This window comes from Dendrobates tinctorius, unplaced genomic scaffold (genome assembly GCF_039654945.1).
Source record: "Dendrobates tinctorius isolate UK_male_01 unplaced genomic scaffold, ASM3965494v1 ptg000120l, whole genome shotgun sequence".
Classification (NCBI taxonomy): Eukaryota; Metazoa; Chordata; class Amphibia; order Anura; family Dendrobatidae; genus Dendrobates; species Dendrobates tinctorius.
In genome coordinates, this window is record NW_027361788.1 from 16,302,795 (window position 1) to 16,326,532 (window position 23,738).

A 23,738-nucleotide genomic window follows, 5' to 3' on the forward strand; every position below is an offset into this window, starting at 1 on the left:
TGCCTGGGACTGGCAATGAAACCGGGGCCCTGGTGGAGCTTTGCTAATATATTAGTAAGTTATACATATTTACATCAGGAGCGCTTCAAAACACCACTAGAGGGAGCTAAACTGTTGACTGTTTTACGAATTCAGAGTATAAATAGCTTCCCCTAGTGGTGGCTACTGGCAGCTACTATTTAACTATTTAAAGGAGTTGTCCAAAATGTATTAAAAACCTTGACATAACAGCTGGAAATGTGTAAAAATAATAAAATAATCATTATTTGCCTCTTTTATCCCCTACTGCACCAATAATGCCACCACAGGGGTCCTGCAGCAATAACGTCAAGTCCCTCATTTCCGTCACTTCCGTAGCCAATCACTGGCCTCAGGGGTCATGTTGGTGTGCATGAAACTGCAGCATTTCCTGAAAGTGACGTCATTCCTGCAGGACCACCAGGGACCATCAAAGCGGGCGGGAATTAAATAAATAAGTAATGGTTATTTTAGGCTATGTGCCCACGTTAGCGCTTTTAAACGCTCAGGAAACTGATCCCCTTCCCAGAAAACGCGCGTCTTTTTTCCGTGCGATCCTTGCGCGTTTTGTGCAAAAAAGCCGCGTGTTTTTGATGTGTTTTTTCCGCGCGTTTTCTGGGAATATGGGGAAGGCTAAAAACGCTCAGAAATTAATGAGCATGCTGTGCTTTTAGCCACTAAGCGATTCCTGAGCGGTTAAAAACGCATGCATTGGCACAAAAAGCCAAAAACGCATGCTAATTAATTTGAAGCATCTTGTAAGCGTTTCTGCAGCGTCTGATCCGGCAGAAACGCTGCGGAAACGCTTACAAAAGCGCAACATGGGCACACAGCCTTAGGTCTATTTTTGTAAAAATCCCCGCATTCCAGCCCCTTTGGTTTATGCAGGGGACAAATCCCCAAACATTAGCATTGTTTCTTGCACCTCCATTTTCAGCATGCTGGAATCCTACTTTGTGGGGTCCCCCCGCAGCTATTTCCACCACTACAGACCCATCCCAAGCCAGTAATGTCGCATGCGAGAGAAGAATTCAAACCACTTCACAGGAGGCAGCGGAGGGGACGGGGTCACATTTCATGTGGGCAGAGCGGTGCTAAATAAAGCAGACGCTGCTGAACTAAAGCCTGCCATGCAATGGAGGGGGCGCCGCAGCCTGAGCCAGACCTAGTGACGCTAAGACCTTACACCAACTCTGGAGTCTATACCAAACAATTGCTTAAATGGCACTTCCCAACACTATGCCGGCATGAGGCTATGTGCACACGGTGCGGATCCTCCCGCGGATTTCTTCCTTTTTTTTTGCGGTTTTTGTGCGGTTTTCCACCTGCGGATTTGTAGAATGGAGCAGGGGGAAAACTGCAGCAAAACCTCACAAAAGAAGTCACATGCTGCTTTTTTTTTCCGCGGGAAAAAACCGCAGCATCTGCACAGCGGCTTTTTTTTTTTACATAGGCTATAATGGTACTATACATCACCTGCAGTTCTGCTGCAGATCCGCACCGTGTGCACAGAGCCTGAAGATTACTGCAGGAGAAATTGCTGAAGGCTTTCTGGGTCAGTTACATAGAAAATGAATGATGTGCAGTGCCCCTCCATTCACATGGGGGGCATGTATGTAGTGGTCCTGAAATAATTTGGACATCTGTGCTCTAAAATAAAGTTAGGGGCAGGTCTGTGGTAAGAAATGATTCAGGGATCTGGTCTAAGATCTGAATTAACTTAGGGGCCTAATTTGGGGTCTGAGATCATTTAGGGTTCTGCATAGGAGTCTCAGGGGCCTTGTTTAGCTGGTTTGGAATTCTGAGTTAATTTAGGGGTCTGGTTTAGGGTCTGAGATAATTTAGTAGTCTGGTTTGGGGTCTGCTTTAATTTAGGGATCTTGTTTGGGTCTGTATTAATTTAGAGGTCTGGTTTGGGGATCTGAGTTAATTTAGGAGTCTGAGGTTATTTAAGAATCTGGTTTGGGGTCTGAGATAATTTAGGGTTCTGGATTGGGGTCTCAGTTAATTTAGTTGCCTGGTTTAGCTAGTTTGGGGGTATGAGTTAATTTAGGGGGCTGGTTTAGGGTCTGAGGTAATTTGGGAATGCTTTAGGGTCGGATATTATTTAGATGTCTAGTTTGGGGTCTCTGTTAATTTAGGGGTCTGCTTTGGGGTCTGCGTTAATTTAGGGGTCTGGTTTGGGGTCTGCGTTAATTTAGGGGTCTGGTTTGGGGTCTGCATTAATTTAGTGGTCTGGTTTGGGGATCTGAGTTATTTTTGAAGTCTGAGGTTATTTAGGAATCTGGTTTGGGGTCTGAGTTAATTTAGGGATATGGTTTGGGGTTCAGTTATTTAAGGATCTGGTTTGTGGTCTGTACGAGGAGTCTGGTTTGGGGTCTGAGATTATTTAGGTGCCTGGTTTGGGGTCTGAAATAATTTAGAGGTCTCGTTTGGGGCCTGAAATAATTTAGGGGTTTGGATTGGGTTTTGAGATAATTTAGGAATCTGGTTTGGGGTCTGAGTCAATTTATTTAAGGGTCTGGCATGGAGTCTGAATTAATTTTAGGGTCCTGTTCTGGGGTCTGAATTTATTCAGGGTTCTGGTTTGGAGTTTAAATAAATTTAGGGGTGTGGGGTCTGAATTCATTTCTTTAGGGGTCTGAATTAATTGGTTGGTCTGATCAGGATCTGAATTAAATTAGGTTTTGTGTCTGGATTGACTATTCATTGTTTGCTACGTTTACGGTACTTTTGTTATTCACACTGTTTCATTGTTTAGTTTCTTCTGTTTTTTACTGAGACTCTTACCTTACTCCTGTGCACTGGTTGTGTTAGTTTTTTTTTAATCTTTTTTCTCTTTTTTGTCTTTTCCAAAAAATTAATTGTTAGGGGGGTTCACCGAGATAATATTTTATCAGGGGTTCTCCAATGCTAAAAAGGTTGTTAAAACCCTGCAATTTGTAAATTCAGATCGGGGTCAGATTTAATTTCAACTTTACAAGAAATTTTCATGTAAAGTTATGTCCTGATATATCGTGTCTGTTCTTCTAAATTCTTTAGGGTCTCTTGGTATAAATAAGTAAATCACACCAAGCATGGTGGCAGCACTGGTGTGACAATTTCAACTTTAACATCAGCATTAGTTGCATGGAGTTTTTTCCTGGTCGTGCTTGTTGGGGGTTTCCTCTGAGCCTAAAAATATACTGGTAGATACAGTGTAAGTAACACTGGCACTAGCAGATTTATATGTTACCTCTGTGCTTTATATACAGAGAATGCAAATAAAGTCCGTGGAGCCTCATTTAAGAGTCTCAAACACAGGACTAGCCAGATCTTCCTCCAGGGAAGGACCTAGCCTGGAGGAAGATCTGGCTAGTCCCGTGTTTGAGACTCTTAAATGAGGCTCCACGGACTTTATTTGCATATTCGTATTTCCCAGGGAGCATTGCACCTAGGATTTCACTGATTGAGCACCTTTGCCGGCTACCGCAGTGTTTTCTTTGACTGGTCTCCCTGAGGTCAGTGATTGTTTCGTGATGTTGGTCTGCTAGGCATTGCTCCCACCTAGCCAGAATCCTACTCCACACTGATGAGGGGCAACACCCTGAAACAGCTGTCAGTGGATGGATACCTGGCCTTGGTATTTCCCTTGTCATACCTGTAAACTCGTAAAGAGCTGGATATTGACTTAAAGGGCCACTTAATATGGTGGTAATGGTGGTTTCCGAAAGGAGCCACCCCTTGGCTGGGTCCTTCCCTGGAGGAAGATTTGGCTAGTCCGGTGTTTGAGACTCTTAAATGAGGCTCCACGGACTTTATTTGCATATTTGTATTTCCCAGGGAGCAATGCACTGATTTCACTGATTGCGCGCCTTTGCTGGCTGCCGCAGTGTTTTCTTTGACTGGTCTCCCTGAGGTCAGTGATTGTTTCGTGATATATACAGAGAAAGAATTATGTTAATCACAAGGATTATGTGACTCTCCCATCTTTATGCAGGTATTAAATAAAGGGAAATTTTTTAAAAGGACCCGTCACCTGCCATAAATGTAACTCTTTTTAATCTGGTGTAAAAGCTGCTGTTCTCCTGAATCCAGCGATGTTGTTCTTTTCTTCCTGCTCCTCTCCTTTCCTGAGATATGGTCCCTTCTTTTTTGTATAAAAATCTAGTTTTCTTAGCCAAGTGGGTGTCTCCAACAAGAACCCGCCCACAATGAAGAACTGAGAACCACGCCCACTTGGATAAAATACTAGGTTTAGTCACAGGAAAGATGAAGCTGTATCTCAGGAACAGAGAAGAACAGGAACAAAAGAAAAACATCGTCGGATTCAGGAGAACAGCGGCTTTTCAATCAGGGTAAAAAAAATTATAAATTTATGGCAAGTAATGGGTCCTCTGTAGAGCGATTGGACAAGAGTGGCACTGTTTCTGAAAAATAAATCAAACTCTTTTTTTCTAATCTTTTTTATTTTTAACATTTTTTTACATTTTCCACATTTTACTGAAGATTTATATATGATGTAGGGATTGAAAATCATTTAATAGGCACCTGTTATTGAATAAGAAGAAAGATAAGCCCATATGTGCTCCTACATCTGTCAAATCAGGGGCTGTTGGTTTTCACTCATGTTATCCAAATTACCCTGTCCAGCCCTCATGGCCAACCACATACGATAGGAAAGACATAATGTAGTGGCTTCCTTCCAAAGTTTATGATAGTATGTGCTTATACACAGCAGTTAATATAGACAAGCAGTGCCACAGTGTAAAGCATTGGGGGTGGAGAAAGCAGTAGAAGCCTCAGATGATTCAGGAAGCAATATTATCTATGTACAGTGGATTGTGAAAGTATTCACCCCCTCTTTACTTTGGCTTTTTTTGTGTTTTACTATGTCACAATCTGGAATTTCACTGTTTTTTGACGGTTTGCATCAGATTTTTTTATTGTGAAGTAAACTGCAAATAGGACAAATCACAGAAAATTTTAATGTGCATAACTATTCACTCCCCTGAAGTCAGTACTTTTTAGACCTTCTTTTGCAGTAATGTCAGCTGCAAGTCCCTTTGGATAAGTGTCTCTGAGCTTTCCACATCTTGCCACTGGGATTTTTTCCCATTCCTCAAAGCAAAACTGCTCCAGCTCCTTCAAATTAGATGGTTTCCTCTGGTGAGCAGCAACCTTCACATCTGACCACAGATTCTCAATTGAATAAAGGTCTGGACTTTGACTAGGCCACTCCCAAACATTTACACGTTTCCCCTTAAACCTCTCAAGTGCTGCTTTAGCAGTTTGCTTTGGGTCATTATCTTGTTGGAAGGTGAACGTCCGTCCCAGTCTCAAATCAATGACAGACTGAAACAGGTTTTGCTCAAGAATATCCCTGTATTTTGCACAATCCATCTTCATCTTGACTCTGACTATTTTACCTGTCCCTGCTGCCAAAAACCATCCCCACAGCATGATACTACTACCACAATGTTTCACTGTTGGTAGGGTGTTTTTGGGATGCTGAGCTGTGTTGATTTGTCGCCAGACCTTGGTGGTCTTGGTGGCCAAAAAGTTCAATTTTGGTGTCCTCTGACCACAGTACCTTCCTCCATACATTTGAGGAGTCTCCCACATGTGTTTTGGCAAACTCAAAACGAGCCATACTATTTTTGTGTATAAGTAAAGTCTTTTTTTCTGCCCACTCTTCTATACGGGACACCTCTATGGAGTGTTTGGCTTATTGTTGTCGTTTGGACAAATACTCCAGTCTCTGCTTGGTAGCTCTGCAGCTCCTTCAGGGTTACTTTTGGTATCTGGGCTCTCTGATTAATGCCCTCCTTACCCGGCCTGAGAGTTTTAGTGGACGGCGCACCCTCTCTTAGTAGGTTTGTTGTGTTATCACATTCTTTCCATTTGATGATAATAGATTTGATGGTGCTCCACGGGATCATCAGCGATTGGGATATTTTTTATAACCCAACCCTGTCTTGCAATTCTCAACAACTTTTCCCTGACTTGTTTCTTGTTTGGAGAACTCCTTGGTCTTCATGGTGTTGTTTGGAGATCTCCTTGGTCTTCATGGTGTTGTTTGGAGATCTCCTTGGTCGTCATGGTGTTGTTTGGAGTTATCCTTGGTCTTCATGGTGTTGTTTGGAAATCTCCTCGGTCATCATGGCATTATTTGGAGATCTATTTGATCTTGATGGTGGTGTTTCAAGATCTCCTTGGTCTTCATGGTGTTATTTGAAGATCTCCTTGGTCTTCATGGAGTTGTTTGGAGATCTCCTCAGTTGTCATGGTGTTGTTTGGAGTTCTCCTTGGTCTTCATGGTGTTGTTTGGAAATCTCCTCGGTCATCATGGTATTGTTTGGAGATCTACTTGATCTTGATGGTGGTGTTTCAAGATCTCCTTAGTCTTCATGGTGTTATTTGAAGATCTCCTTGGTCTTCATGGAGTTGTTTGGAGATCTCCTCAGTTGTCATGGTGTTGTTTGGAGTTCTCCTTGGTCTTCATGGTATTGTTTGGAGATATACTTGATCTTGATGGTGGTGTTTCAAGATCTCCTTGGTCTTCATGGTGTTGTTTGGAGATCTCCTTGGTCGTCATGGTGTTGTTTGGAGATCTCCTTGGTCGTCATGGTGTTGTTTGGAGATCTCCTTGGTCTTTATGGTGTTTGGTTAGTGGGGCCTCTTCTTAACGGTGTTGCAGCCTCAGTGGCCTTTCAGGAAAGGTAAAGTGTATATACTGACGGACATGTGACACTTAGATCACACACAGCATGGGACTTATGATGGGAATTGCTTTCACCAGAAATTTTTAAGAGCATCACAGCAAAAGATGTGAATATATATGCACATGTCAATTTTTAGTTACCGGTATTTGATCCCATAAATGTAATTTATGCCTATATTTTTCCGACTTCAGTAACTTAAAATATTTAGTGCTGATGTATCACACATAAATCGAATTAAGGTGCAAAAAAATTTAAACACAGGCTGTAATGAAACAAAATAGGTGACATGCCAAAGGGGTGAATACTTTCTCAAGCCAGTGTATAGTGATTTATAGCCACCTGTCCTTAGCACTTCAACCCATTTACAGTTCCTAAAAGTACGGTAGATGTAGTTGGATAATCACAATGTAAAACTATAAAATGATGGCTGTAGAGTCAGAGTCACAGTCAGTGAGCTCCAGATCCTGGGGGTTGCCCAGTGGTAAATGGGAGAGGGCGGATCCTCTGGACATGGGCAGCACTCTGGGCAGAGCCTCACAAGCAGAAGCTGCAGGACGCTGACAGGGTAAGAAGTTAGAAAGAAATACCAAGGAACAGAACATGGCCCAAATCCAGCACCCGGAGCCTGCGAAGGAGAGCAAGACCCTCCCCGACACCCTCACCAAGGAGATTGACTTAGTACAGAGGGACCCCAAAAATATCAACCAGGACGTGGTGCAGGTGAGAGGTGTATGGAAGATTGTGACATTACATAGGAACATGAAATCTATCTGAGGAATGAGAGAACAATAATATCTATGTATCTATCTATCTATCTATCTATCTATCTATCTATCTAATATCTATCTATCTAATATCTATCTACCATCTATTATCTATCTCTTATCAATCTATTTATTTATCTATTATCTATCTATTTATCTATCATCTATGTACAGTATCTATTATCTATCTATTATCTAACTGTCAACTATCTATTATCTATCTCTTATCAATCTATTATCTATATATCTATCTATCTATAGCTTGAGAAAGGCAGCGAAATCTGCCAAAACGTTGCTGCTAATGGATCAATAAAGCCACGGTTTTTCACTTTAAGGCTATGTGCACACGCTGCGGTTTTTGCTGCGGTTCCGCTGCGGCTTTGGCCCTGCGGAACCGCAGCAGTTCCGCAGACATGGTACAGTACCATGTAACCCTATGGGTTTTCAAAACCGCTGTGCTCACGCTGTATTTTTTTCCGTGCGGTTTTGCTGCGGTTTATAAACCGTAGCATGTCAATTGTTTCTGCGGATTCCGCTGCGGTTTCACATCTTTAACATAGTAGAGGTGTGAAACCGCAGGGCAAAACCACAGGCCAAACCGCAGGTCACTTTACCTGCGGTTTTACCTGCGGTTCCGCGGGGAAAAACCCGCAGGTGATTCCGCAGTGTGTGCACATAGCCTAAGTTTTGGAATGCTGCCTGTTTTTTTCTAATTTTCTATTTTGGAGGTTTGGACATCACCTAAACAGGTTTTATTGCATCGGGATGCTTTTGGTAGGGCTGCCAAATTTTCTTTAATTATTATCTATCTACTTATTATCTATCTATATATCTATCTACTTATTATCTATCTATATATATATATATCTATCTTTTATCTATCTATCTATCTATCTACTTATTATCTATCTATTATCTATCTATCATCTATCTATCTACTTATTATCTATCTACCTATTATCTATCTATATATCTATGTATCTATGTATCTATCTATCTATTATCTATCTATCTATCTACTATCTATCTATTATCTATCTATCTACTATCTATCATCTATCTACTATCTATCTACTATCTATCATCTATTATCTATCTATCTATTTATCTATTATCTATCTATTTATTATCTATCTATTACCTATCCATCATCTATCTATTATCCATCTATTATCTATCTATCTATCATCTATCTATTATCTATCTATTATATGTCTATCTATAATTTATCTATTATCTATCATCTATCTGTCTATTATCTATCAATATATATCTATAATGTATCTATCTTTCCATCCTTATCTATCCATTGATTAATAAAGCTACTCTATCATCCATGAATAAAAAACTTCCACCTTTTGGTCCCCCCCCCTATTCTTGGATGTAAACAGTGAACAGAGCAGGACCCCACAGCTCTGTATTCTGTGAAGTGGCCCCTACAGTGTACTGCAGGTCAGCTCTTTTTTAAGAGAATAAGAGCTGATCTGCATATAAAATCAGTGGTGGTCTGACACCCAGGACCCCACTAATCTTTTAACTGATCACCTAGGTCATCCATGAAAAGTAGTGGACAATCCCTTTTAGATCATTACAGCATATTAGGATTGTATTGGGAAATTAGGACACTTTCTACGTTATCCAATCACCACAATACACTTGTGTTTGGGGGGGTGGTGCATATAAAGGAGATGCCTTTACATTTGGGGGTGCCATGACTTTTCCAAGGTACTTAGAAGGGATCTGTTAGGACAAATTCACTACTGAAACTAGTGGTACGACTATATAGGTCCTAGAATAACAAGAAAAATGATACCTGTCTTGTAGCAATCCGATGTTCCCATGCTGAGAAATCAAGCCTTGAAGCCACATACAAATTAACCTAGAAGTGCATTGGGGGCGTGTCGGTGTACTCACAGAGCACTTCCAGGCTAATTTGCATGTGGCTTAGTAGCTCGATTTCTCCGCTGTGGCACATCGGATTAATGCGAGAGAGGTATAATTATTCTTGTTTTAATAGGAGCCATATAGCTGTATTAGTAGTTTCAGAAATAAAAGTAACCAGTCATACACCCTTTAATTTACATTATAGTGACATTTAAGGCTGTAAGTGATGTATGATATCTTACAGTTACCACCAATTCAGCTGGACAGTCCTGAATTGCTGGTGATGTCCTTATTCTTAGATTTCTTCTAATTTACTAGATAATTATGAATAGGAGACATTGAAAATGCCAGTCTTTCTAGAGTAAAGCCAACCATGCACTTTCACCTGACGGCTATTTCTCCCAACTTCCCCATACACATTAACGTTCCCCCTTCTTCCAGACTGTGCCCCCTCTACACCCCAATGCTCACCTCTGAATGTGTGTTTGGACACCAGTGGCTTTGTCTAATGACAGCATCTCATTATCGCAGACCAGAAACTTTTCCACAAGTTTTTGGAGGCACCCAAGAGATTTGCCAACTTTTCTGGAAGGTCTCCACTTTTACCTGCACATGGGTATAAATACTTAAATACTATAAATACTATATACTTGAAATGCATTGTAAGACATAAGAAAAAAAAAGAACAAATCCAAAAACAGCGCCACCTTTGTCCATATACTGTATGTAAAATTGCAGCTCAGACGCATTTAAGTTATTGCGCCTGCAATGCAGTACCGAACACAGCCTATGGTAAAGAGTGGCGCTGTATCTGGAGGAAACTTACCGTATATCTCATTTAGTCAGTAGCATTTCAGAATTAAGGGCATATTGGCACTAAAGGTTTACTTCCATCTTTATAGATGGATGTTGTCAGATTGAAGACCAATGCCATGGCTTTCTGTTCTTAAAGGGGTATTCCCATCTTCATAGACTGATATTATTGGATAGTACTTGTAAAAACAAGCACTTTTGTAGTTTACTGCTAATCAATATTTGCATCTGTTTTACCACTTTTCTTTTGTGTACAGCTCGTTGCCTAGGAGACCGACCACTGCAGCTGTCTAGTTTGTAATCACTTTGCTAAAGCTGACTGGGTTTAGAAATTTACAGCAATCCTGGACAGCTATGCAACAGTGTTTCCCAGCCAGCGCAACAGAAAAGAGATTATAAGCACTGTGCATGTTCTGCTCTCTAGCAGCGGTGGTCGCTCTCCAAGGCAACGAGCTGTAAAAAAGAGAAAGGTGTTAATATCTCAAATTGTAATCAACAATAAATTGCAAAATTGCTTGTATTTACGAGCTCCATCCAACAATATCGATTTACAAAAATGGGGAAAACCCTTTAAGAACTGAAAGCCCTGGGGTTGGTCGTCCATCTAATAATTCGAAACTGAGGAATAAGCTTTATTATAACAAAGAGACACACTAATAATCACTGCCGTGTAAAATGGAGGTGATTGGGTGGGGTTCTAAGTTAGCACTTGGGATCTGTGTAAATTTAACACTGCTGGCGAGGTCTGCTTTGGTCACCGTGTGGCTGTTGGTGGGGGCTGCTGTCACAAGTCGCAGAAGAGGTCTGACAGCTGGAGACGCTGCCCACATCCACCTCCACTCAGAGACAAATATATAGAGGGAATTAATGGAATCCTCATAAACCCCAGCACTAATGCAACCTTATAAGTGCATCCCACAGCGACTTAGTGACCGTCCCCAAAGCAATAACCCCTCGTAGTAAAAAGATGGCGCTGCAACGTTCACACTGCATAAAAAGCTAATTAATGTAAAAGTGCAAAGCTTTTAATACTCCTTAAACATAGGTTTCTGGAGGTTTTCAGAACTGAGATAAAGCAATAATCACGGTGGACGATCGCCCCCTTCCTCCAATCTGAAATTGCTAATACCAGTAATCAACCACAAAGGCTTGACCTAAAGCAGGGGTCTCAAACTCAATTTACCCGGGGGCTGCTGGAGGTAGAATCTGTGTGAGGCTGGGCCGCATCAGGACATCAGCATGTCTATGTCATGGTCACGTGTGACTGGACACACCGCCTCAAGCAGGGTGAATTTATGTAATAGAACGTGCAGCCGGATACACCACCTCCAGCAGGCGAATTTCAGTAGTACACGTATGTCTGGATACACCGCCTCCGGCAGGGCGAAAACAATTACAATGGTGGCCTTGCGATAGGGAACGGGGATGTGGAGACCTCCTGCACCCCCCTGAGTCAGTGTCTCCTCACTCCTAACGATCCCTAGGCCGGTTCCGCACCGGGCGCTGATCAGGATACCTGAAATCCCTAGCTCGCCCTGAACCAATCCCTTACTAGTGAAGTGGACCGTGCAGAAACTAATCCCACCACTGCACTAAAACACACATTGAGGAAAGTGACAAACAGGGAAACACCACTTAGCTTTGCTCTGTTGTTAATGCTCCAAGCAACAGAGTCCGACACCTGAGTGCATCTTTTCCTCCAACCGGATCCAACACCTGAGTGCAGCTTTCCAGCAACAGAGTCCCGCATCTGAGTGCAGCTTTACAGCAACAGAGTCCAGCATCCGAGTGCAGCTTTCCAGCAACAGAGTCCAGCATCTGAGTGCAACTTTCCAGCAACAGAGTCCAACATATGAGTGCAGCTTTCCAGCAACAGAGTCCAGCATCTGAGTGCAACTTTCCAGCAACAGTGTCCAACATATGAGTGCAGCTCTCTTCCAGCAACAGAGTCCAGCATCTGAGTGCAGCTTTCACCATAGCTGCCAGTCCACCAAGCTTTGCAAGAACTCCTCGCTGACACCATAGCTGCCACTCCACCATGCTTTACAAGAACTCCTCGCTGACACCATAGCTGCCACTCCTTCGAGCTTTGCCAGAACTCCTTCGCTGACACCATAGCTGCCACTCCTCCAAGCTTTGCAAGAACTCCTCGCTGACACCATAGCTGCCACTCCAGGATTCTGACTGAGCTGCCAGGAACTTTCTCTAGCTCCTTCCTTCACCAAGGATGGTTGGAAAACACCAATATCACCAACAGTGAGTGAGAACACCTGACACACCTTTATAGTTAGGAGCCAGAGTCTCACACCTGTTAGAGATTCCCGTGCAATAACGCTCACCACCACCGGGGGCAAACTAGAACAAAAGACACCACTGTGTAATAACCCTAATGGCCACCGGGGGCAAAACCAACTCTAAGCAACCAGCTCAAAGGAAAAAAAGGTTACTTATTAAAAGCCTGTCATATCCAACCTGGATCATGACAGTCTAGTTATGTAATGACATTTCAAATTGTATTTTTTGTGCACTGCAACTTTCTCTGTGCAAATAAGACACGTCGGGATGCCCCTGTGCTCAACAAAGAAATATTGCACTTCCCACTTTACCTGAAATTGTCTGTGCTCATCGCCAACCTTTCTCTTCACTGCAGGCATTGAAAAAGACATGTTTGGGGCTGTGTAATAGATAATTTTACTTGGTGTCACTGTTTCAGTGTTAGCTGATGCGTCTTTTCCACTTTTTTTTTCTGTCCCTCTGAGCAGCAATTTCCGCTGCCGCCTCCGCTTCTGAGCCTGGGATAATGATGCAAGATCGCAATAAGGCCGGCTGATGTCCTGCTTCCAAGAGCAATATACCGCACCGCCCCACCGCTCATTCTGAACCCGGCGCACCTGAGTCTGTGGCGCGGTCCGGTCCGGTCCCTGCTTGGCTGCTCCTGCTGCATGTGTTGTGAGTGTGACTCATAGGCCTTGCCAGCTGACAGCAGGCTGCTGTGACTGTCTAGCCATCACCATACTCACCTCCTCCTGCTGCAGCTCCGATGGTCCAGCGCTGACATCTTCTTCCTGTATGAGCGCGCGGTCACACGTCACGTGGTACCGCTCATTAAGCTCATGAATATGGGCACCACGCCTATGAGAGTGGAGTGGCATCCATATTCATGACCTTAATGAGCGGTACTATGTGTGACTGGGATTTCAAATGCGAGACTCGGCCGTGTTTCTCGCATGTGTGATCCCGGCCAAGGTGAGGGCCGCAAAATATTGTCCCGAGGGGCCCATGAGGTGAGGGCCACAAACTATTCTCCCGAGGGCCACTGTTGGCCCGTGGGCCGTGAGTTTGAGACCCCTGATCTAAAGGAATAAGGCTCTGTTTAGACCGGTGCTCCGTGACTCTGTGGTCAGCATGTGCTTGGACTTTACACCTCTATACAGATGGATCTATGGTCACGTAGCCTTAAAGGGGTTGTCTCACATCATTGCAGCTATCGTCAGCCCATGTGACCATGGCTGTAATGCCTTAAAGGGGTTGTCTCATCATTACAGCTATCGTCAGCCCATGTGACCATGGCTGTAATGCCTTAACGGGGTTGTCCCATCATTACAGCTATCGTCAGCCCATGTGACCATGGTTGTAATGCTTTAACGGGGTTGTCTCATCATTACAACTATCGTCAGCTCATGACCATGGTTGTAAGTCTCATCTTGTTAAATGGGTAAAATATCAAATTTCATATAAAAACAAGAAGTTTTGCAATTGAAATTTTATTAATAATTCTCTCTGTTCTCAGAAACAAAAGGATTTTTAATTCTGTAGTACACATTTTGTTGTTTACCGTCCATCTCTGCAGTAAATCAGCGGTAGCAGGTTTCCTACACAAGAAGCACGTTTGCGAGCCAGTTGCATAACTTAAACCTTATGGGCACAAATGAAAAATCTCCAACAGTGCTTTAATAGTATTGGTTTTCTCAGGTGGACTAAAAGGACTTTTTTGGGCCTCCCTAAGCTCAAGGGTCCGGGTGTGACTGCAGCCCCTGCACCTGCTGCAGTTACGCCACTGCAGAAAGCGCTGCTCTGATTTTGGCCGGATTAGTGGATTTAGCATCCTTCAGTGCCTCTGCAAAGCTTGCAGCATGGGAGACAGGCTCGGACTGGCCCATAGGGTAACAGGGGAATCTCTCGTTGGGCCCCTGTGCAAATCTGGGCCCCCAACCCCACTGTATGGACAGTACTTGGCATTGTTCACTTGATTCACTCTGTTCAAAAATAAAGCAGCATCTCATTCATTAACCAAACTACCCAGTTTATTATTATATAGAGATATAGGTAAACTTGTGAACGAGGGTAGTGTAATATTTGTATGCAGGTGAAAAGTGCGCCCCCCCACTGTCAATATTACAGGTGGGCCCCTAGCATTCCAGTCCGACACTGATGGAAGAGTTTACAGTTCTAACATGCCACAGGCGTGAGCTGTCAATCTTCAGGAGAGCACCGCCCCCTGGCAAGCTGGAAGGGCACGGGCACTAATACTATACACCCAATATCTCATTGCAGTGGTTGAGTTTGAAATAAACATCATGTTCTATAAGTGGAAAAAACAAAAAAAAGTTCTAGTGCCGGGAAAAAGTTTAGAAAAAAATGTAAAAAGAATACTCCATCTTGAAGGTTAAAAATGGGCCAGTCTAGGGTTAAAAACACACAAACACAGCTGCAGAATAAATCATGTAGGAAGGACAGTGATCCAGCCTAAGTCTGTAAGGCCCCATGTAGGTGGGGAGACAGTTTTCACACGTACCGGAGACACTTACACACATAGACCCATCTGTGCACATGTCAGTGTGTTTCCACGGACCATGTGTCTGTGGGCTAAATACGCTGACATGTCTGTGTTTCATCAGCAGCATGGGCCACAAAACGTCCTGCACACATGCACATGGATTACATTCATGTGCCATCAGTGCGAAACGTATCGGCAACTGGGAAAAAGCGATACAGTTCGCATTGATCCCATGCGCCAGGTGCTGAGCTCTCATCATTGTCACCTAATCTCCCTGCAATGAGCATGACCAGGTGACAATTATGGGAGTTGTGTTCAGCACCCGCTGTGTACATGGTGTATAAAAGAAATACACGGTATATTTTATTAAAATAGCATGAGCTCTCTCATAATTTTCATACCAGCAGAGGGAAAGCCGACTGCTGGGGGTTGATGTTAATAACCAGGGAAAGGGGCCAATATCCCAAAAGGTTCACAGGCTATTAATAATAGCTCACAGCTGTTTGCTTAGTCTTTACAGGGGAACCCCAGAAAAAATTATGTAGGGTTCCCCTATAATTTCTAACCAGCAAAGGCTAAACTGACAGCTGTGGATTTATATTACTAGGCTGGGAGGAATCCAGGGATATTTCCTCCCCCCTCCCAGGCTTAGAACATAAACCCTCAGCTGCCCCAGAAATGGCACATCCATAAGATTAGCCTTGTTCTTCCCACTTGACCTGCTGCCGTGGCAAGTAGGATAATAGGGTTGGGGTTAATGTCAGCTGTTTCATGGCTGCACGCCACACATGTAATTTTTTTACCTGCTGTAAATGCCGCTGTTCTCCTGAATGGCAATGTTTTTCTTTTGTTCTTGCACCTCTGCTCTCTGTGGGAGACTTCTTAACACATCGCCCACTTGGCTAAGAAAACAAGATTTATAGAGAGGGCCATATCTCAGGAATGGAGAGGTGTAGGACCAAAAGAAAAAACATTGCTGGATTCAGAACAACGGCATTTACACCAGATAAAAAATTTTCTATTTATGACAAGTGATGGATTCCTTTTAAGACCACCTAACCTAACACCTTGGAAGATCATATATATAAACTACGCTCAGTTACTACTGGCTAGCTAACAGTATATAATGTCCCACTGTGCAGTGGTCTTAACTGGTCCATGTCATTTTCCTACAGGTGGATTTCGAGGATGTAATCGCTGAACCAGACAGCATTCACAGCTTTGACGGTGTGTGGAAGGCCAGCAACACCACCTTTACCATCACGAAATACTGGTTTTACCGCGTGATCTCCGCTGTTTTTGGCCTTCCGCTGGCGCTCCTGTGGGGCTTCCTCTTCGCTTGCCTTTCATTCTGTCACATCTGGGCTGTAGTCCCTTGTGTCAAGAGTTACCAAATGGAAATCCAGTGCCTGGGCCAGTTCTATGCCGCTTGTCTCCGTACCTTCTGTGACCCAATCTTTGAGGCCGTGGGTAAAGCGCTGGGTGGCATCCGTGTGGCCCTCAGAAAGGAAGTGTGAAAAACAAATTGACACCAATAAACAATGGCAGGTGGGGAACCTGCCAACTAAGTAACCCAACTACCAATATCATGATGCAAACGGACCCGATTTAGGTTGACCTAACCCAAAGAATCACACAAAACAAAAGTGGGTATAAATACCATGTTTTATTGGCATTTCTCTGTATGAACAAACAGCTGTATTTTGGTGAGAACTGGCGAAGGAGTATAGGGTAAAAGGCCTCTGTTACATAGTCTTATGCATCTATAGCCGCAGAAGATCAATGTGAAGACGTTCTTCCAAGGCTCCACTCATCTATAGACAGTAGAAGATCAATGTGAACACATTCTTCCAAGACTCCACTCATCTATAGACAGCAGAAAATTATCGTGAAGATGTTCTTCAAAGAATCCACATATCTATAGCCGCAGAAGATCAATGTGAAGACGTTCTTCCAAGACTCCACATGGGCCCCGAATTCAAGAAGTCAAACTATTCTCCAAAACCTGAAAGTCACAGTAAGATATGGGATAGTGTACGGTTACAAACAGATAAGGCACACTGAACATGGGTACCCTAGAGCGTTGGTAACCCAACTGCCAGAGTGCCGAGTTATGCCAAGGTGAAAGCAATGACAGAGGGCGATAACACCGTAGGGTGAGGCTGGAAAACGATGCACATACAGCATAAAGACTTTAACCACAAGCAAAACTACAAGAACAGACAATCTAAGAAAAAATGTGCCAGGTCCATAAAAAGAACCCTCAGGTGTCTTTTGTGCCATTAATATGGGAAATGTATTGAAACCGTAAGCTGCCTCATTGATAAGATCTCATTCCTGGATGATAATAAAAAAATGTTTTGTGTATATATTGTATGGTTAATATTGCTGGAGAAATAGCTATAAAATACTGGTCAACCACTGATCATTGGTGGTTTTCGTGAGTAATAAGTGGCAACTGGACAATGTGGCGCCACTTACCTCTTGATACGGATATGATCAGGCAGAAAACCTGCCGGATTTAGGTTCCCTCCAATAGCTGATTTTAGGCAGAGGTTTTCCTACTCCTGTGAATTCATTGGCTTCTATACACCCTTCTACAACTTTTACTAAATGTTATTTTTGCTTTCCAGCATGCCTATGTGCTTATTATAGACAGTGCACTGAATATGGCATCTATCGGTAAAGCTCAGCTCTGTTACATCCTTATAATTAGATGTTATTGAGTGCAAAAAGGTGTACGGTAAAAATAATCATGTAAAAATCAACACAAGGTAGCATGTTCCTTTAATGAGGACTCTTAACTTGTCATAAATATATATTTTTTAATTCTTGTTTAAAAGCCACTGCTCTTCTGAATCCGGAGCTGTTTTGCTTTTTTTCCTGCGCCTCTCCATTCCTGAGATATATCCCCTTCTTCTCTATATATACACTCACTGGCCACTTTATTAGGTACACCTGTCCAACTGTGTGTTAAGACTTAATTTCTAATCAGCCAATCACATGGCGGCAACTCAGTGCATTTAGGCATGTAGACATGGTCAAGACAATCTCCTGCAGTTCAAACCGAGCATCAGTATGGGGAAGAAAGGTGATTTGAGTGCCTTTGAACGTGGCATGATTGTTGGTGCCAGAAGGGCTGGTCTGAGTATTTCAGAAACTGCTGATCTACTGGGATTTTCTCGCACAACCATCTCTAGGGTTTACAGAGAATGGTCCGAAAAAGAAAAAAAATCCAGTGAGCGGCAGTTCTGTGGCCGGAAATGCCTTGTTGATGCCAGAGGTCAGAGGAGAATGGGCAGACTGGTTCGAGCTGATAGAAAGGCAACAGTGACTCAAATTGCCACCCGTTACAACCAAGGTAGGCAGAAGAGCATCTCTGAACGCACAGTGCGTCGAACTTTGAGGCAGATGGGCTACAGCAGCAGAAGACCACACTGGGTACCACTCCTCTCAGCTAAGAACAGGAAACTGAGGCTACAATTTGCACAAGCTCATCGAAATTGGACAGTAGAAGATTGGAAAAACGTTGCCTGGTCTGATGAGTCTCGATTTCTGCTGCGACATTCGGATGGTAGGGTCAGAATTTGGCGTAAACAACATGAAAGCATGGATCCATCCTGCCTTGTATCAACGGTTCAGGCTGGTGGTGGTGGTGTCATGGTGTGGGGAATTTTTTCTTGGCACTCTTTGGGCCCCTTGGTACCAATTGAGCATCGTTGCAACGCCACAGCCTACCTGAGTATTGTTGCTGACCATGTCCATCCCTTTATGACCACAATGTACCCAACATCTGATGGCTACTTTCAGCAGGATAATGCGCCATGTCATAAAGCTCGAATCATCTCAGATTGGTTTCTTGAACATGACAATGAGTTCACTGTACTCAAATGGCCTCCTCAGTCACCAGATCTCAATCCAATAGAGCATCTTTGGGATGTGGTGGAACGGGAGATTCGCATCAGGGATGTGCAGCCGACAAATCTGCGCCAACTGTGTGATGCCATCATGTCAATATGGTCCAAAATCTCTGAGGAATGCTTCCAGCACCTTGTTGAATCTCTGCCACGAAGAATTGAGGCAGTTCTGAAGGCAAAAGGGGGTCCAACCCGTTACTAGCATGGTGTACCTAATAAAGTGGCCAGTGAGTGTATATATTTAGTCTTGATAGCAAAGTGGGTGTGATCATGGAGAAAACTCCCACATAGAGGCTCAGGCCTCCTTGGCTTACAAGTCTGGGTTTATTTACAGAAAGCAGAAGGACATATCTCGGGAACGGAGAGGAGTTGAAAAAAAAAGAAAAGTGACACCAAATTCAGCAGAACTGCGGCATTTACACAAGGTAGAAAAGTTACAAATTGCTGCAAATTAAAAGGTCGCCTTTAAGAGCTGTTTTTTGGGGTTCATGTTAAAGAGGATGCTTGGTTGAAAAGTGACTTTTTGTAAGAAGGCTGCTCCATTGATCAGTATATTACATGGTGTCACCGCAGGAAGTCGAATTTTTGTGTTGCGCCATAACAGGAGAAATGGCATATTACACAGTTCCTAATGAAATTGTGACTGAACTTACCGGATCCTCCAAAGCAAAAATTTTTAGAGCTGCACTTTGGGCCTCCTTCAGATGTGTATAAGACGCTGTCAAGTTTGCGTCAGGAAAACCTTTGGCCAGTCCAAACAACATGGTCCAAAGGAACATGGTCCTTGGATGGCTGAATTTGGCCTTATTCTGACTGACAGATCTTGAAAAAAGATCACCATGTACCGTCAATAATTTGGCATATGTCTGAAGAATATATTGAGAATATCTCATTACTGATAAAAGTGTATGGAAAGCAGTAAAATTCCTTTAATCCAGAATAATTTGGACTCCGTTTTTTTTTTTTTAAATTTTACATAATATGGAAATTCTATGAAGACAAAAATGTCACACTAATGTCAATTCACTTTATTAGTGAGCGATATCTGTCATATATGAGCCTTTAGACAATGTTTAAAACGGTTGTCCGATACTACAAAAACATGGCCGCTTTCTTCTAGAAACAGCGCCATTCTTATCCATAGGTTGTATTGTATCACTATTAAAAGAGGACCTGTCACTCGCTATAAATAGGCCATTATTTTATCTCATGTAAATATCGCTGTTCTCCTGAATCCAGCCTTGTTGTTCTTTTGTTCCTGCTCCTACCCAATCCCGAGACATGGCGCTATTGTATATAAATTGTATTTTTGGCCAACTGGGCGTGGTCTTCCAAAAGATGGCAATAGAGAAGAGCTCAGGACCATGCCTATTTGGCTAAAAAGTCTAGATTTATATACAGGGAATGGAGAGGAGCAGGAAGAAAAGTAAAGCAATGTCAGATTCAGGAGAGCAGCGTGTTTTACACTTGGAGAAAAAAATATAAATATTTATGGCAAGTGACAGGTCCTCTTTAAGTGACCCCAATATCACACTCAGTAGGGCAGTTATATGAAAACTGTCTGTTTTCCATAGCAACCAATCAGATCTCAGCTTTCATTTTACCTGAACAGTTTATGAAAGCTGCGCTCTGATTAGTTGCTATGGGCAACAAGGATAGTCTTACTTTCAGTTTTGATTTGAGTTAACATTACAGAAAGCCATATAGGCCTCCATTATGGTATTGGGTTTTTCCACACAAGACAAAAATGCCTGATAAGTTTTGTTACCCAATACCGAAAGATGAAGGAATCATGACTGAGACTGCGCTCAGAAGCCCATGTAGCCGCTATATGGCTTTGCTCCTTGGTCTGTGTAAGGAATGTCCAGTGAAGGTCATTAAAGGGATTTTCCCATTACGCAAAGTAGGCCTTGAAATTGGTGGCAAGGAATCTAGTCTGCTAATTTCTTACTAAACAAAAGGTTTTTTTGTACATTTCATATCCTAATTAGAAATTTGGTGTAGAAATCCCAAATTGTGCTCCGAGTTGTGCGCTGAGACACAATGGTCTACAGTTCCCCATCTCGTCACATCACACGTAGTTTCCTTAGATTTTCAGCTGCAGCGTCAGCGTATAGGGAGCATAATATAGATTGAAAACAGTACCGCACATGTGTAACCACCAAAACTTATGACGGTGGGCAGACATCCCCCGTGGCAACAGAACTTATAAACAAAGTGGTCACATGGAGTACAAGTAGGTGGATAACGCTAAAAGTAACACCATTTGCCAACAATGATTATTTTTACATTATGGACCAACTTAGTCCTAATTAATGCGGGCTACGTCAAATATGGGCTATCTTTTTTTACTCTAATTTTTTTCACGCTGCTCCCCTGAGAATTATGTTTTTGTTTTTTTCTAAATCTGCCATACGGTTTCAGAGATATGGGCCTTTTTATTAACTGCTGGGTCACGCCCCTGAGGATCCTGCAAGCCACGCCCTGTTTCAAAAGATCCAGAAAAAACAAACTAGCACTAAACAAAACGGCCCATATCTTTGGAACCGTATGTTGGATTTTAAAAAGACAAAAAATAGAATAATCAGGAAAGCAAATAATAGCGAGAACTGGCCACTTTTGACCTGTTGACAGATCCCTTTAAAGGTACCACTCAATATATTTCACTCAACTGCTCAATTGCAAGCATAAAATGTAAAATGATGCAGTTAGCACCACCTATTGACATCTATATAAATCTCCTTGACATTGCACGCCTGTTGTCAGTGCCTGTGTTATTAGCAGTGTAGTCATATTTAAGTGACTAAATTCCTACTATGCGTAAACTTGAACGGACCCCGCTGTAACATCAAAGCCGCTTCACAAGAACTAAAAAAGTGGACGGATTCTCTTGAAATGTCACCGTCCTAACAGTGTCCTAACAGTGTCTAGTTCATTCCCGCGTAGAAACTAATGCTGGCTGATTGTATGATCAGTAAAAAAGATGGGGGATCGTTAGTGGTGTTATTGGCTGTGCTTATGCCAACCTGCTGGTATCATTCTGATGAGCAGGAATCTGGACTAGATGCCAGGAAACCTAAATACCAGTGGGCTAAAAATGAACGTTGTTGACTTGGATAGGAGCCACGGCCAATATCCGCAGCCAACACAGTCTATATATGCATTTTCTGTCCCCCGGTGCTTCCCAAATGGTTGGACATTGGCCCACGCTGGTTTTTGGGGAGGGATAAGCTCCATTTAGCTTCACACAACTGTGCTTTTCTGTATGGCAAAAACATAGACTGATACATAGAAATGAATGCAAATGTACATATTATCACACATCCTTCCCTCCTCTATCGTCCAGCACTCCAATACTAATTTGAGCCCAGGGGGAGCGGGGTGCGTGGAAATGAATGGATTCTACGTCCCTTTCTTGTCTCCAAATTCATCTTCGAAAAACGGTTCTTCCTTGAGGTCCCTTTTTGCCCGCTGGGCTCCCGCGTACTTGCTCGAGTGCACTTGGTGCATGAGGTTTAGTCTCCCGGGGCTTCCCTGCTTTGGTGACTTCACTTGTTTCCTCCCCGACACTGTGTCTGTGCGCTGCTTTACCCAGCAGCTCCTTGAAAACGCTGTCCATGTTTTTTGTCACATCCTGTCATGTAGAGGGGAGATAGAAATGCAATATTTTAGATTACTCATGGAAGACAATATATGGAGCAGGTGCAGAACCTGGAACTCCTGCAAAATCTGCCCTAAAATACTCATTGGGCTCCAGAGCTGGTTGATTGGTTCCCCTAACCCCAAATTAGCTACACCCAGGCCCGGAATGGCCCACAGGAGAGCAGGAGAATCCTCCGGTGGGCCACCACCCTCTTATATGAGCAGTACTGGGCACTAGGGTGACCGCAAAAAATCGATGTCGGAATTTTGTCCGTCTGGACCCCACAAAACGATTCCCCTTTCCAGATATTGAGATAGCCAAAATTTGAGCTCGATCAAACGACGTTAACCCGTGCCGCTCGTCGCTCAAAGTTTGAAAAAATCCAAATTGAGGTATTTTAAGATTTAGGTATTTTGCATAGTCTGTTAGACTATAAAGAATGTGACAACAACATTGCAGAAATAGCCCTGACCAAATTTTCGAACCATTTGTGGTATTTGAATGCAGAGTTGGTGGGATTATCGTTTTTTGATCCCACCATTACAGACAATGAAAAGTTGTTAATGGCTAATAAATTGCTCAGAAGCACAGATGAACCATCAGAGCACGCTAGGGTTGTAAATCCAAAAGTTAGGAAAGAAAAATTAAAAGAGGTAGGAAGTAACCGACTTTAACGACCTTCTGACAAAAGATGAAGAACAAAAGCAATATATCCTGCAAGTTGTAAGCAAATGCCGAGCATTATATTCTGACGTTTCAAAACTACTTTAACAAAAGCTCTAGAATAGATTAGATAACTATGTAAAATTATCAACTCATGTAGGTTAGCGTGCTCTGATGGTTCATCTGTGCTACTGAGCAATTTATTAGCCATTAACAACTTTTCATTGTCTGTAATGGTGGGATCAAAAAACGATAATCCCACCAACTCTGCATTCAAATACCACAAATGGTTCGAAAATTTGGTCAGGGCTATTTCTGCAATGTTGTTGTCACATTCTTTATAGTCTAACAGACTATGCAAAATACCTAAATCTTAAAATACCTCAATTTGGATTTTTTCAAACTTTGAGCGATGAGCGGCACGGGTTAACGTCGTTTGATCGAGCTCAAATTTTGGCTCTCTCAATATCTGGAAAGGGGAATCGTTTTGTGGGGTCCAGACGAACAAGATTCTGACATTTTTTCCCCCCCATATGAGATCCGGTCACCCTACTG

General features: G+C 42.8%; 2 protein-coding genes across 5 annotated transcripts in view; one reads left to right on the top strand and one right to left on the bottom strand.

Annotated features, from left to right (window-relative positions):
• Window positions 1-7,280: 7,280 nt before the first annotated feature.
• On the top strand, window positions 7,281-16,682 carry LOC141101610 (caveolin-3-like). The gene is made up of 2 exons (XM_073590782.1): window positions 7,281-7,442; window positions 16,136-16,682. Exons 1-2 carry the CDS (start codon window positions 7,323-7,325, stop codon window positions 16,475-16,477), a joined length of 462 nt encoding a protein of 153 aa, XP_073446883.1. The 5' UTR covers window positions 7,281-7,322; the 3' UTR covers window positions 16,478-16,682.
• ARHGAP4 (Rho GTPase activating protein 4) overlaps window positions 16,608-23,738 on the bottom strand; it is a 144,166-nt gene continuing 137,035 nt past the window's right edge. For 3 of the 4 annotated variants that reach the window (XM_073590779.1, XM_073590780.1, XM_073590781.1), the window contains one exon: window positions 16,608-22,511. In XM_073590779.1, the coding sequence (XP_073446880.1) occupies window positions 22,305-22,511 (207 nt within the window). In that variant the 3' untranslated portion in view covers window positions 16,608-22,304. The remainder of the gene's footprint in view (window positions 22,512-23,738) is intronic. The other variant, XR_012235005.1, reaches the window with a different exon arrangement.

Coding starts and splice junctions, on each gene's coding strand:
- LOC141101610 (XM_073590782.1), top strand. CDS start 7,323: ATGGCCCAAATCCAGCACCCGGAGCCTGCGAAGGAGAGCAAGACCCTC. Junction 7,443..16,135: donor TCAACCAGGACGTGGTGCAG/GTGAGAGGTGTA, acceptor ATTTTCCTACAG/GTGGATTTCGAGGATGTAAT.